We start from the raw sequence: 16,668 nt of genomic DNA, 5'->3' as shown, positions 1-16,668 counted from the left end.
GATTAAAAAGCAAGTTTCTTATATACTTAAGCTGGAATGTATTCATCATCCACTAGAAATAAATATTGGTGTTAATATTTGTGTTAAATGTTAAATTAGGCAGGGTCATATTCATTATCTTACTTAATTATAACATGACATACACAATAATGACGTGATTTCTATATAGTGGCATAGCAATTTAATAAATATACACGGCCGACTAGTGTCTAAGACTAAGACTGATAAAACAACTATTGTATACCTGTTCCCTTTTCACTTCCCCCTTTGGGTAGCTTATTTAGGAAAGAAATTAACTTACGAATTACAACAGTCAAAAATATTGTACATGAAAATGTCCGACATTAAACATGTAAACCATGTACATTGGCTTAGGGCTTTATTTACTTAACAATGTATAGAGGAGACTTGAAAATGAATCTGTCCTCTAAACTTTCACATTAATGATAAAAGCAACAGGATTATTTCCAAGCTTGGGCAAAGCCAAAGTCTAATCTTTCTGTTTCATCATTTGTATGCTCTCCTTTATCTGAAGGTGATCTCTCTTTTCTTTTAGAGAACTTTAAAAATAAATATATATATATATATATATATATATATATATATATATATATATATTAATTCCATATGTATTTATATAGTAGATTCATTGTACAAAATTGTACAAAATCCAGTGTCCCGATTGCCTCTGCCTGTAAATGTGTAGGTCTACAGATACATATAACATGTTCTCCAAAGATGATGTTGGATAAAATACAAGAATTAATTATTTTGGGACTATCCCAAATTGCTATATTTTTTATTTTATTTTTTTTATTGCTGTTGACTGTTGGAACCAAAGCACATTGAACCATTCTGGATTTTATTTGCTTCTCTGTTCTTTGTATTAATATATATATCTTAAAATGCTAAATTAATTGAAAAACGCAATAAAAGATACCAATGGAACAAAGCCATAAGACATAATCAAGTGTAGACGTACCTACCATGGTACTTGTTTATTTCTAGTATTTCTGGATGCTTGCTTACCCATGACTCCATCTTCCATACTAATGTAGTCCAACCATAACTAATAACGCTATCATGGCAGCTTATTTGAATATCTGTTTTCTTACTTACATATGATGTGTACCAAGGCACAAGCATTTAATAACATCCCCTGAGCTAGCTTCAGTTGTAGATGTACTGGCTGAAAGACACTGTTAGACCTCAAAACTTGGGCACAGAGGGGGAGTTGAGCTTCACAGGAAGCTCTAAGGATGAATACATGTATGTTGTAAAAGTTTCCATGTTTCTATGGTAGATTATAAATTCATGAAATGTTAACATATACAAGGATGCATGGTATCATTAGGTATCCAGTAACATATTGTGCGTTTTCTTGCACAAATATAAGATAACATATACGCCATCTATTTATTTTGTACGTTAGTCTGGTACTGGGCAGCTATGCTCAAATAATCTATTCTAACCTCTCTTAACAATATTTGTTGGCTTGCAGGCTTTGCGCTTTTCTGCATATGTAACTCAACTCTTCAAAATCTAAATGCCTACATGGAGCTTATATAGGGAAGTTGTCCTTACCTGTGTTGCATAGATTGTGGAGACAAAATGAATAAGACACATGCAGCTATGGCGTTTGTGTATGTATTTTACATTCCACATTGCCAGCCACATATTATAATTCATTCCAACCTCTCACCATAAACTCTAGTAATTTAAAACAGCGGGGGAAATAATCATAAATATGCCAATCAATGGTTTTGTTATGCAATAAATAGCATGCTCTACTAATGAAACAAGCAAAATTTCATATTTTGGTAGCAAAAACAATGACATTACATGGCATTAAGTAGCTGGCAAACCATCCATCTTCTTCAGTCCCATTATCCAATCTAATTTGCAGATATTTGTTCAGTTAACCCTATCCAACAGTGAATGGGTTACAAATAACACTGGTCACAGATTATAGACATAACTGAAGATGGTATCTTTTTCAGCCTACACAATGAAGCATATGTTTGCACTTTCTAGCAGTAGCTGACTGCTGATTGGCTAGTGGTGTTATGAAAGCCACTGTTCTTCACTAAAGCCGCTAGTTCTTCAACCAGAAAAACTCATGTATCAGAGCTGTGTTTCATCTTTAGACTCTTGTCCTGTTGCATTGCAAAAGCTATTTTTCCGACTGGATGCATTCGCTGGAACATAGGATAGTGGATCTGGCCTGATAAGATAACTGAAAAAAAAAATATATGTACATATTTAATAATTTCCAAAAAAAACTTTTCAGGATTCTAATAGTTATACAAACATGATTAAATAAAAAGTATGGACAATACTGAATGTGACTAAATTGTCTATGGTATATTAAACCAGCATTTCCACATTGGGTAGAAATAATATGTCAGAACCAGAGAAGGAGCGTAGCGCAGGATCAGGTAACCAAAAGGCTTTAATGAATAAGGAAGTTTCAAACACACAGTTCAACAGACATAAAGCACAGTACCGTAGTCTAGCAAACAATTCCAGGTTCAAGCAGCACAGTTCTCAAAAACGAAGGCACAGTTCCAATTAAAGGGGCAAAGGCAGGTAGAGGAATCCAAGAAAGGGTAGCCAAAGGTCAATCACCAGAAAGTCAAGCAGGGAACATCAAAATCTTCAAGCAGAAGGTCGTAGGGTATCCACAAGGAACACGGCTCAACTAGCAAGCAACTAGTGTAGGATTTGCAGGGTCTTTATAGTGTTTCTGATTGGAGATCCCTCCCTTGCGCACCTGATCCCCTTCAGAGCAAACCTGGTCTCCTCCCCTGCACACCTGATCCCCTTCAGAATAGACCTGGTCTCCTCCCCTGCACACCTGATCCCCTTCAGAGCATACCTGGTCTCCTCCCCTGCACACCTGATCCCCTTCAGAGTATACCTGGTCTCCTCCCCTGCACACCTGATCCCCTTCTGAGCACACCTGGTCATCTCTCATGGGCATGGTAATTGGTATGGGAGCGGGAGGCAAGCTCCTCCCCCTCCCTTCCTGATTAGCATCTTCCCTCTGTCCATCTCTTGCCTCCGGGGTGTAACCACGCCCCCCCGCCACGAGGAAAGCGCGCGCTTTTGCTAAGCGCGGTACGCGGCTGAATCGAGGCCGGGGATACGGCCTGCCCCGCGGACGGGCGATCGCGCCGCGAGGCATCTGACGTCCGGGATCCGCTCCCCGCGACGACGACTCCCGCCGCGAGGTAGGTAACGGACCCCGGTCCTGACATAATAGGATTAAGGATTGGAAAAGTTCAGCCAAGAGAAAGCTGCAAACATTTTTTTGGACAAGCAGAGATGCATAGTAGTTAGTAAAGGGTTGTAGGGGCAGCTTTACCTTTCTGCCACTTACACACAATAACTACTATTGTAGTTTTTTTTAAGTAAATGTGTTATATGTATGGCTGCAGCTAAGAAGAGCACATTTGCAAATGCATGGCGGGTACCTAAACAAGGGATGGATGGTAGTAAGAAATGGACAGAGCACAAGGGTGTTATTCACTAAAGGGAGGTTTGACAGGACAGTTTGCAGGATAGTTGTATTTCTGTTTCTGCAGGAAGAGCGTGGCTGGCCCTTAAAATGGATAGTTATTCGGTGAGGTTTCTTCAAAGTCTCCTTACACACTGAGTTATACATTATACAGGGCCAGCTCAAGCTTAGTGTTTAGTGAATAAACATCAAAGAGGCAGAGCCCCAATCAGGGAGTTACAACCAGGACCTGTGTCTTGGGCCCAGGCAAGAGGCCCGGCCTCCCTGATCTGTCACATACTCCCTCATTGGCCATCGTGGTCTACTATCTGTAACTAGCAAAAGATATTTTTTACTATCTGTAACTAGGCCGCTGCAGATAGCTACACTGAACTGGGCCTTTGTAGCCCGCTACCCAGGACTGATTCCTCATGACCTGCTACCCAGGGCTCCATTGGAAGCTTATTTGTCCATTTTGGTTTTTTTTGTCGCTTGATACTGCATGTGTTTGTTTTAATGGTTCTATGTTAAGTTTGTACTAGGTAGCACCTTAATAGGCAATTTTGATACAAGTATAAAGTAAATTTATAGCAACATTTTATTTTACTTTTTACTCGAATTTTAATTCTGATATTTGGTTCTGCTATGTTTTATTGCTTCAAATATACCCAACCAGACACTTAGAGGCAACAAATATTGAATATGTTCAGAATTCCAATCTTACAAAACTGACGTAAGCGGGACCGCCCACCGCCATCAGTGTGCAGTCCTGGCCGCGTCCCGCAAGGGAAGGCTCCGGGTAGCCGGAGGCCAAAAGTTCCCAGCTATGGCAAGAATCATCAGACTACAGAGAAGGCAGTGTTATTTTGATTTAAATCTAAACAATGCACAAAATGCTCCCATGCTTACCATGCCTAAGTGTTTACTTAGGAGGCTTCCTGAGGCTTCCTGAGACCCCGTAATAAAGACATAGATGAGGAACCAATGAGTGGAACAAAAAATTATTGTAACTCATTGTTTGGCTTTCTCTCTCTGATTGTATCTTTAAACCCTTTCGTCATTTGCTTTTTTATTGGTATTACCATTTTTGCAACCTGGCTTTGTTTAGCTTTTCTTTAGGGTAAGTTATATGACATACTAGTTGTTAATGTCTTTTGCTAATCTATGTTCTATCAAATAAAGCTAATTTGTTTCACTCATAATTAATTTATATAGGCTTTTATCACTGCTTCCATCTCATTATCAGAATGAATGACAAGGAACAAACATCTGGGCTTTATTCTGATAACTTACACGATATCACTCAGCTCCAGTCTAGTGTCTGGGGAAGGATTGATGAGGATGTAGGACAAGGTGTTCTGATGATCATTCATTTCATCTGGGGGAAAAAACAGATACTAGTGTTATTCCCAGTAAATTGTTACAGTTACAAACTATATCAATCATTTATTTATCCCCATAGGAGGCCACAAAATGTACATATTTTTGGGTAGTTACATTGAGGGCTGCAACAAATAGATAAAATCATTAATAATCGATAATGAAAAATCGTTGTCAACAATTTTCATTATCAATTAGTTGAATCAATTATATCGAATATAAGATGAGGGTTTTTTCAGAGCAAATGCTCTGAAAAATACCCCACGTCTTAAAATCTGGCCTCAAATAGAGGTCTCACTATAAGACAAATCCAGATCCCCCGCAGTGCTGCAGAGGGACCTGGATCCTTTTCGTGCAGACAATTTCCACTACTGCCCTCAACTTCCGCTGAGGCTTCTATGATGGAGCACCGGCGTGACATGACCGTCCGGTGCCCAGTCAGCCCGGCAGAAGTCCCGGCCAGCAGCAGCACATTGTGCATACATTCACTGGTCTGCCAGAGAGGAGTATCCTCCGCAGCGCTGCAGGGGACCTGGATCCTCCTCTCTAGCAGCCGGTGGGCATCTGTGCAATGAGCGGAGACTTCCTCTGCTACTTCCCTCCACTTCAATTGGGGCTTCTATGATGGAACACCGGTGTCACATGACCTTCCGATGCTCAGTCATAGAAACTCAAGCGAAAGTGTCGGGCAGCAGCAGGGGCTTGCCTACACACATCGCGCAGACGTTCACCTGCTGCACCAACTAGACAACAGGGAGTCTGGAGCATGTCGGGGAGCAGAGTGGCATATCAGGGGGGCATGTGGCATATCTTGGGGTATAAGGCATATCTGAGGGGCAGAGTGGCATATCAGGGGGTAAAATGCATATATATATAGGGGGATATAAAGCATATCAGGGAGCATAGTCGCATATAGGGGGATATAAGGCATATCAGGGAGTATAAGGCATATCAGGGGGCACAGTGGCATATCAGGGGGTAAAAGGCATATATATATAGGGGATATAAGGCATACCAGAGAGCACAGTGGCATATAGGCGTCATAAGGCATATCTGGGGTGGAGTGGCATATCTGGGGTGGAGTGGCATATCTGGGAGTATAAGGCATATCTGGGGGGACAGTGGCAAGCTTGGGCTCAGATGTGCATAACTAGGGGCAGGTTGGAAAATAAAAGGAAAAAAAAACAAGAAATGCATTTTTCTCAACCATAGTTTTTATTAAATACGAAAAAAAATAGTTTACATGTGAATTAATATTTATTAGTAAAACTTTTTTAGGTAATAAAACCTAGTTTGAGAAATATTATGTTTGGGTTCTTGTAAAATAAAGCTTTTATTATTATTATATCAGTAAAATAGGAAGGTGTTTATTGAAACGCCATTGTGATAATGTGATACAATGACACATGTTAATGTCAATTTTACATTTTTTAGTCTGCTCTTTGTTTTTAACACCCAGTTTGTTCATTAAATTATTTTGATTGATTTTTAATTGATTGTCACTCCTTAAGTTTGAATTTTTGTGCGCAACACTTTACTTTTCACTACTGTTTGTGGTATCTGTACCTCAAGTGTCTGCAGCACTGATCATATCACTTCTTCACTATATATTTTGTTTATATTAATTGATATATATATATATACATATTAGCGCCTAATCATCACTTTAATTACCATTAAATTATTTTAAACAAATGAAAAATGTGCATTGTTTTTGTTTTTTATCTGATTAATCGAAAAAATTATCGGCCAACTATTCAATTAGGAAAATAATCATTACTTGCAGCCCTAGTTACATTTATATGTCAACCTAGGATCCATGTTCTCCTATGCTTCTCCAAACTATGTATTTACATTAAGATGCATTCTTTGCCAGTGAAGCTGGTGAAACATAGGAGAATACCAAACTTATGTTTAAATCACATGCTCTGTAAAAGAAAAATCATGTTAGATAAGTAATATTTCAATTTAAGAATGGCCAATTTATTCTCAAGATTGCAAACAATGGAACAAAAAGGTACTCATTTGCATTTCCAGTGCTGTCACACTCATGCATATATCCAGTATACAAATGGAGATGTTTGCTATGGACAATAACAGAAAGTATAGAAAATTACTTTTTTAACACTGAGAATTCTCAAATAATGCCCAATAGAGGGAGGATGGTTGCTTTTACATAAAAATACTGAGTATGTGAGTATATTCAAAGCCGTAGCTAGCTCCTTTTGCGCCCGAGGCAAGAGTGGAAAATTGTGCCCCTCAGCTATTTTTTTTTACAGAGATTATTTTATTTACACTGCCCTTACATACTAGCTTTACACACACCTGTCCATAAACATACATATACACATACACTGCCCTTACACACACAAAGTTGCCCATTAACACACATATACACACACTGCCCTTATTCACGACTGCCCATAAACACACACATACACTGCCTTTACAAACACTTCCCCATAAACACACACATACACTGCCCTATTACACAACAGCCCTTACGCACTGCCTTTACACACAGCTGCCCATTACCATGCATATACACATACACTGCCCTTACACAAGCCTATCCATACACACATGTATACACATACACTGCCCTCACACAACCCTGCCTTCACACATACATATACATACACACACACCGGCTTACAAACATACAAATACCTACACTGCCCTCACATACTGCCTTTACACATATGTGCCCATAAACACACATATACACATACACTGCCCTTACACACACCTGCCCATAAACACATGTATACATATACACTGCCCTTATACACACCTGCTTACACTCAAATACCCACACTGCCCTTGCACACACACTGCCCTTATACACACCCACCAGCTTACAAACATACACATATAGACAGACCTTAACCCCTTTCTCCTCATCTCTTTCTTTTCTCATCTTCCATCATCTTCCACCCTGTCATGTCACTTCAGACCTCGGCATCCATGCTCCCTCATCACTATGCGCCGGCTATTGATGCAGAGCGCCAGGGTGATGGTATATGATGAGGAAGCACTTAAGCCGAGGTCTGAAGTGGCAGATCTTGTGCTCCCTAATCTTGAGCCGGTTAGAGGGGGATTGTGATCTCCCCAACCAGCCCTGCTCATCGGACAACTACCCAGACCAGCGCTGATGGTGCCTGGGTCCGCGCTGCCCAAGGGGGCGCCCGATGAGCAGGGCTGGTTGGGGAGGGCACAATCTTGCAGCTGCCTCTCTGTGGCCCTGAAGACTGGCCCAAGGGAGGCGGCCTACGATGTTATATGAATTTATGAATCAATGGACGGACGAATACATATTCAATTTCTTGCTTTTAGATGGTCCACTCTAGTTAGAGGCCTCAAGAGACAGATTACTTTAAAAAGACCATCTGCTGATATGTCATGCCTGCCCAATTAGACCACCTTGGACTTTAAGGGGGTTGTGGGCCATTTCCATTAGTCACATATGTTTGGCATCCTTTCTCTGCTAAAGAAGCTAGTGGTTTAGAACACAGCATTCTGTTTAAAACACATACCATATCCTATTGTTGAAAGACCCAAATGCTTCATTCTGTTTTTTACTAATTCTGCTAGTTCTTGTCTTTCCGACCTCCGACACAAAGTCATTCTCTGCTGACTAATTCGTTCTGTTTTGTTTGAGTGTCTTGGCACCTTCCTGCTTAGTCGCCTTGCCCATTGCATGCTCTTCCTTCTCAGAAGAGGATGTTCTGATTGGTCACTGGATGTGGAATTTCGATGGTTGTTGCGGTTTGTAGTTTGCTCTTTGGTTTCTTTTGTATCCTCCCATTCTTCAACACTAATAGAGATCTGTGACTTTATGAAAATAGAAAAATCATGGTGATAAAAGTGAGATCTACTTCCTGTGCACATATAAACACATTATATATTGGTCATAGACTGAACATTGACAGACAGGTTTTCAGTGCTGAATTCAATGATAGATTACCACAAAAATGACAAGTTCCCTTTAGATGTTTTGGCTAAATAGATTCTATGCATGTGTCTATAAAGAGAGTTTGATGCAAGTTTGGTTTATGGGTGATAGTTTTGCACTGGACTGTTCATCAGACAAGTGACAACTTGATGTTTTTTTTTTCATACAAAAACATTTGCGTGGAGAACATGAGACCATTTCCCATCCCCAGCTGTGAATTCAAGGCCATCTATTATGTCATCATGTTTTTACACAGCTATTGTGTATTTATACAACTTTATTTATAACACATTTCCTGCTTTGTCTTGCTGTTTAATCTAAACATTATTGTGAGTTTTGGGACTGCAGAACACTGTGATAATTTCATACACATATTGTTTTAAATATAACAGCTGCACAATAAACGACAAAAGCAGGAAAGAGAAGACATACAAACTTACTTGAGAAGCCATTTCTCGAGACTGACAGAGGAAAGGGTAGGAAAAAACAAAAAGAGACAGAAAACTTATTTAACATTGAACGAAACACACATACATTGCATAACAGCTACAATTCTACACACATACTGTAACTGATGGAAGGGTGTTAGGAGAAATCTTTCCAGTCAGGATGAAAACAGGAGAAACATGAAAATGAAACCAAATGTCATGTAAAGCAGCTTTTATTGTAATGACCATTCTGCTGCACCAATGTGCTCTCTTCTCTCCCTTTTTGATGTGATGTAGCATAGTGGTGTGAAATCAAGGCCTTTTGTTTTCTTTCCTCCACTGTGTGTGATGTGCAAGTAATTTGTTCCTAAATGTCAAAGGTTCGGTTATGGAATTAAAAAACACTGATCCACTGGCAATGTATTTTTGCAATGGATTCCGGTTGCTTTATAGATACCTTTAGATACCTTTATTGAAAGGACCACTTGCAATCACTTATCACTGGTTAAAAAAAAAACCAAAACACAAAATCAAGAAAAACAATTGCTATGTGATGCCTTCTCTGGTCTCTATCTTATACTTCTATTACAGCAGTTTACAATGCCAGTGGTTGATGTTGGATAAATGAATTATACAAATCACTGTAATTTAACTAGACAATATCCAAGCAATATTACTTATCTGTACAAAATGGCCTATTGAAAATTCTAGCAATAAAGACAATATTAATAAAATTAAAAATTCTTGGACAAATAGGGCGGCAATCTTAACAACTTCAGATCAAGTGAACTGTTGTGGAATTATCAGCATACCTGGGAACTCTCCAGGTTTGACCTGCAGATGGCTGGCTGAAGCACCGGTTCTCCGGGTCAAGACCCGAATCCTCCGGTTCGCAGGAGTGGGGACACTTCCCGCTCATCTTCCCTTTAAATGAGGGTGTTTCCCACTGCCGTCAGTGGGAACGCCCCTGACGCCAGCAGGAACTCCCGCATCAATGGTCGTTAAGGGGTTAAGGCCTGAGATTTTACATCAGGAAAATGAGCAAACGAGATGGGTCGAATAGTTCTTATGTGCCATCAAATTTCTTGCAAGGCAAATAGCTGGGGGTGGGGAAATACAGTAAATGTATAGAGTAGATTGTGATAAATCCCTCTATGTATTTTAATACCAAAATAACTAAAATAGAAGTTGACACTTGTGCATTGAAGTGTGTATAATGACTAGGAGTGCCCAATTGTAATACTTGGTATACATGACCGAAGAAATAAAAGCAGTAGTCTTGATTCAAAAACTCAGCATGTTCTTTGACTGCGTGTTAATTGTACTAACAAAAAATGCCAACATTGTAAATAGTCGTAGAAATGTTCTTTCTTTGAAGAACGGTTAAAATGAAGTAACATTTTAGAATTCAAGATTCCCTCTACCAACCCTATTTATTTTTATGCTTTATGTAAAAGTAAACCCACAATTCAATTCCCTTTCATTTTGAGTGTGCAATGAAAGCTCACATGAGGTAGGAAACTAACCTCAGATGTGGTGAGCTTCTGGCATTCTGTCCGATAGATTCCAATTGGAATGTCTCCAGTGGATGAACAGAGTTTCTGGTAAAGTCTCCCATATGTTCTAATCCACAGATCATCCTCTGTAATTTTCATCTGTAGGGATAATGAGATCAACAATGGATGTTTTTTGTTGGTTGTCCACACAATAGCATTCAAGAACAAAAGTATTTTTTATACATTAGAAGAACAGCACTCTTTAATTTAAATGTTTTCCCCTCGCTGCACTACAACCATAAGAACAATTGATTAACCATGTTCTAAATCTAAAGTATTGAGTCATGGCCATCATGAATTTGTGTGCTATTACATCTAAAACAGCCTCACACCTACTCCATCTCTTCACACCTCATCACGTTAACAGCAGACCAGGTTTCCAGGTGGCAAAAAACATAAATATTTAATTCAAATACGTTTATCTTCATCCCAAAATATTTGCTATCCCTTTAACTACATCCTAGATGCTCTTACCTGACTTGACATTTGAGTTCAATATTTAAATCTTTCCTTCAGTTTCCCACATCCCACCATAAAGTATTAATCCATCTCTTGTGCAAATTTCCCGATATTCCCCCAAAAATCAAAAGAATAATTCTTGAAAATAGAATGTTTGTTTACAGAATAAAGAAAAGCAGCAGCTGTTTTTCTTTAGACCCCCAAAACACTCTGAATGTCCATTTCACTAACAATAATTTCACATTTTCAGTAGCAGTAAAATCCATGTGCTATAGGGTGAATCTGTGTGATTTTTCTATCCTAGTTACAGAAAATTATATAATAAGCTTTTAGCCATTCAACTTACAGAACAAAGGAAACCAGATCCTGGGGTGGTGTCTAGTCCCAGCAGCAGTCTTGTGATGGAGATCATATAGTCTTTCACAAATGACTACAAGATGAAAGCAAATGTTTTATTCTACCAACGTATATACGTATACAAATACTTAAGGTAAAACAAAATGTAATGATAATGTGTTGTGTAGATAAGCAAGAACACCAGGAAAGATATGTGTTCTTAAATAGCACGTTTCTGTATAACAAAAAAAGTTAAAAAGAAAACCATTTTGAGCATTGGGGAAAGGGTTAGCACTCCATAAATAATCATATGGAGTATATATACCATAAGCAGCATTTGATCCTTGCTATACCTTTTTCTCTTGAATTTACTTAATTTTGTCAGAATCATCCTTATATATAATTTTAGAGAAGCTTATACTCTATGCTCTCAACACAAACAATTTGCATTCTATAAAGAAACCATATGCCCCCCTACCTTCAAGGTCACACCTCTCATTCTGCTTAACTTACCTGGTATAAGAGTGTATCTAACATACTGATGCTAAATACTCTCCCAGCAGCAAAAGGCAAGCGGAACATGAATGCCAGGTTAGAGCCCCTTTCTCGTTCTTTCTGAAATAGAAAAAATAACAAAAACACCTTCTATTCTAAAAATCTAGTATATTCAAATAGTGTCTTTTGATGTAAACTGTACAGACCAAATGAGATGAGCTTCAAAATAGGATTTCTTCATTCCAATACATTTTTCTGGCACTTAACTACTTAGTAAAAGGAAAAGGCCATGAGAAATCAAAGGAGCTGAAGAAGCATGACCTGCCTCATCAGAGGCACAATCTTTCTGCTTCCCAGCTGGTCTAAAGATACTTTCTGAAATTTAGTGACTTGATTTAATGTTGGCACCAGTGTTACAAAAGAAAATATTACAACTTCATCTGTTTCCAGAAAAACAGATTTACCAGAAAACAAAAAAAGTCAAGGTGCACGTAAAAAAATACCGTATTGGCTCGAATATAGGCCGCACTTTTTTCCCCCACTTTAAGTCTTTAAAGTGGGGGTGCGGCCTATATTCAGAGTCTAGCGCCCGATGCCCGGGACATGCAGTCCCGGGCGTCGGGCAGGCAGCAGGGTTAGGATACAGATCCCCCGCAGCGGTGCAGGGGACCTGTATCCTACTCTCGGATGTGCTCAGACAGCCTCCCCTGCCAGCACTTTCCATGGGGGGGTGCCGGCACGGGAGGTTGTCTAAGCACATCGTGCAGACGGTCACCGGCTGACCGTCCGCACGATGCATTTTACCTCTGCCCCCAAGACTTACCAGAGAAGACTCTCGGGTGTCTTGCGGGCCGGCGGGGGACATCTACGCAATACGCGTATACAACTTCCGGTGCCGGCACATCCGCTGAGTTCCGGCACCGGAAGTTGTATACGCGTATTGCGTAGATGTCCCCCGCCGGCCCTCAAGACACCCGGGAGTCTGCTCTGGTAAGTTGGGGGGGACATAGTGGCAGCATATCTCGGTGGGGGAGGAGGAGGACAGTGGCAGCATATCTCGGGGGGGGGAGGACAGTGGCAGCATATCTCGGGGTGGGGGGAGGAGGACAGTGGTAGCATATCTCGGGGGAGGAGGACAGTGGTAGCATATCTCGGGGGGGTGGCAGCATATCTTGGGAGGGGAGACAGAGTGGCAGCATGTTTTTTGGTGCTTTTTTCAAGAAAAAAACTTTTTCTTTAAAAAAGCACCAAACTTTTTGGGTGTGGCGTATATACGGGGGCGGCCTATATCCGAGCCAATACGGTAAATGCTAAACCTTCCAGGCTACTTACCCTACAGTATTTCATGAAACAGACGGAGAAATAATTAAAAGGACAAACATAACATGCAAACAGACCTGTTCAATTGCACTAAGGTAGATAAAAACTAACATTGGAAATCATCAGCTTCTGATAAGATGTCTTAACAATAAAAATAATTTACAAGTTGGAGTGTTAAATGTCACATATTTCTGTGGAAAGAACAGTCATAATACAAAAGTTGGCACAACTGTTACATTAACACTGTTAAGGAGACTTTATGATTAAGACATGCACAGTTAAACTGATTCAATGAAAAAAAAATCAAATTACGGTACTTTAGCCTTTCTAACATAAACTGAAATTGAGTTGTATTTGTGAGGAAACGTAATATTGCTGATGAAGGGAGGAGCGCAAGGAGTAAAGGCATGTAGTTGTAAGGGATATTGCAACCATTATTGTATTCACCAAGTATCCATTTGAAATAACGACATCACACTCAATCTTGGAATAAAACAGGCCGTGTACTTTTATTTAGCTTAACACCTTTACATATTAATAACTCTTGGCCCAAACCCAGAGTTTACCTTCAAGTAACTCAACACCATAAATAAATAAATAAATAAATATACCGAGCCATCCGCCCTATAAGCCAGAAGGCCGACACCATACCACCAGTTCATCCCTATAAGGGACAACTTTCACCCCAATAAAAGCACACGACAAAATAAACATAAAATTAGGGAGGGGGGGTTGGGAGTTTTTCCAGCAGCAGCTCCATTCTTCTGCCCGCGGCTCTCCTGCACAGCTAAGAATACAAGCCCCTTACAGGTAAGTATTAAAGCCAGCAGTTCGCCTTGTGGCAATTGTGAACCGCCTCGTCACACACCTCTATTTATAGCGCGGATTCGCGCCTTTTTGCGCTGCGCGAGGTGTCCTCGAGGCAAAGGCGGCAGAAACTAAGCGGCGCGCGCAGCTTTAGTTATATAACTCCAGCTATATTTTTTTTTTTTTTTTTAATCCCGGCACTTGAACTTTTGACCCTGCCTTAAAGTTAATAGCTGACCTCCACATGAACCCTAACATCTAACCCCACAACTACCTGGCCGCCCAGTACTATTTAGGCGGCTGGTCACCTAACAGTTGACCTTTGAATGAACCCTACCTCATATCCCCACAACTACATGCCGCCCCGCGCTATTTAGGCGGCAGGGCTCTTCAGAACTCTGGTTTTGTCCTTCTCCTTTGGCCTTGTGACACCCATAACAAACGACCATCTAAGTATATCTTACAAGTCTCATGTTAAAAACAAAAGAATACATTAAAATAACATGGCATGCAAAAATCAACCACATATATTAAGGTATAGGTTTCTGTACAAAATGCTACATTTTAATAATACCTGCATGCCTATGTTGGTTACTTTTTACATTGCCAGTAAAACTTAAATTACCACCATTGTTCTTACAACAGTCTTGACACAGAAAAAGACTGTATCATCCACTGTATTCACAAATGCAAATTATATTGGGTGCAGCTTTGTGAATTTAGCTCCTTTGCAAATTTCTACTTAATAATACAATATAAAAAGCTAAATATATTACAAAATTGTTCATAGCAAAGGCATTATTCACATAGATTTGCCTTACCTTCTCCAGTTTGGACAGAGCAAGCGAATAACAGTCTTTAGCCCTGAATTGCATGAATCTCATGTTGGCAGGATGGGTCAGTTCAGTAATGATGCTAAGGCTTGAAAATAGCCTAATTAAGAAAACAGAGTTGGGGAAAAATCATACAGAGATTATTGTATATAAATCATTTACTTTCATATTTGGGTAAACTGTAAGGATAATAAACCATTAGATGTATAGCATGCTCCCTAGTGATATATTTACTAGGAAGGGGTGTACAGAGAGAGAGGGGCTGCTCTATGTCAGGAAAAGTAATGCATCCCATTGACCTATCCAGTAAAAACAATTGTAAGCACCATTGCAGTACAAAAAATATGCAAAATGGATCACTGCAAGAAATACATTTTCCCCAGAATATTTCTGTTTGCAGGCTACTATACTACTTTTTGTGTGTGATCCCAGTTTTTACATTGGGTGGAATAAATTATATCTCTAAAGCGTAATTGAAAGAAAACAAATAAAATCCAATACCAAAGGGAGTGTTAATAGTTACCAGGTGCCAAAAGGCATGTTAAGGTGTGCCTACCTGAAAAGAGTCTGGACATTGACTATTGTCTTGGCATCGGCCATATAGTCTTCCTCCGCGCTCATTGTGCTTTCCTTGTCTACAACGACCATGTTGGCTGCAAATGTTACTCCACATTTCAGCAAATCATCTAGGCTTTTGGAAAGCAAGATGTATTATGTTTTAAATGTATTAAATGCGTATACAGTAAATATTTGAATTACATGCAATACCTACTATTTTATATTTATGTGATTTATTTCCTTGTGAACTTTAGCTAAATCAATATTACCAACCATTGCTTGAAAAGGGAGCCTCTATACATAATCATATTGATATACTATAATCTTCACTATAAATGCAAGAGCACACCACAAATATTAAATGTAATACAAAAGAAAAGCCTTGTGTGAATAGCCTATTGGGAAAATCCAGTATAACCACAGGATGAGAATCCAACCATTTCATGGTCCGTTAACCTAGAGAATGCCTTAGGTGAGAAATTTGTGGGATCTCTGATGTCTATTCTCAATGTCCCTCCAATGGTTGATTTAGAACATTGTAGGTGCTAGTGGTACTTATCCTATAAATATATATATATATATATATATATATATTTAAATGTATTTACTATACGGTCCTAATTCTCTAACAATATGTTTTATTCGTTAATTTGTAATACACTAGCAACAATTTGGGGGTTCCATTAGGAGAAGTAATCCTTATTGTTTCATAAGAAGGCTCAATTCTGGTCCCTTTATGCTTGCAGTGCCTAAATTGCTATGATTTTTTTGAAAACTAGAAGGAAGCTCAGAATTTAATTTCTTTGTGATTCCTCTCTCTCTGATTTTGTGAACAACCCCTGCTAGGTACCAACATAAGAATGGCCCATTAAGGAACCTTAGTAAACACCCTTATATAAAAACACTATCTTGTACCTTGTTGAGTAGGCTGTATTCAGAATTGTCTAAGTTGTCTTTACTCTTAAAAAATAACTACTGTAAAAGCTTAACCTATTTTGTTATAACACATTAAGGAACTTGATATTTGAGCCACGAATTCCAT

General features: G+C 39.3%; 1 protein-coding gene across 1 annotated transcript in view; it reads right to left on the bottom strand.

The window, feature by feature from the left end:
* Nucleotides 1-2,097: 2,097 nt before the first annotated feature.
* Nucleotides 2,098-16,668, bottom strand: part of KCNT2 (potassium sodium-activated channel subfamily T member 2) — a 154,232-nt gene continuing 139,661 nt past the window's right edge. Inside the window, exons 21-28 of the mRNA XM_053470391.1 lie at nt 15,625-15,759; nt 15,057-15,168; nt 12,127-12,228; nt 11,624-11,707; nt 10,789-10,917; nt 8,416-8,713; nt 4,793-4,877; nt 2,098-2,236 (exon numbers count right to left, since the gene is read on the bottom strand). Coding sequence (XP_053326366.1) covers nt 2,125-2,236; nt 4,793-4,877; nt 8,416-8,713; nt 10,789-10,917; nt 11,624-11,707; nt 12,127-12,228; nt 15,057-15,168; nt 15,625-15,759 — 1,057 coding nt within the window. The 3' untranslated portion in view covers nt 2,098-2,124. The remainder of the gene's footprint in view (nt 2,237-4,792; nt 4,878-8,415; nt 8,714-10,788; nt 10,918-11,623; nt 11,708-12,126; nt 12,229-15,056; nt 15,169-15,624; nt 15,760-16,668) is intronic.

This window comes from Spea bombifrons, chromosome 6 (assembly GCF_027358695.1).
Source record: "Spea bombifrons isolate aSpeBom1 chromosome 6, aSpeBom1.2.pri, whole genome shotgun sequence".
Lineage (NCBI taxonomy): Eukaryota > Metazoa > Chordata > Amphibia > Anura > Pelobatidae > Spea > Spea bombifrons.
Note: the sequence above shows the minus strand (reverse complement) of the source record. Positions and strands in the feature narration are given on the sequence as shown.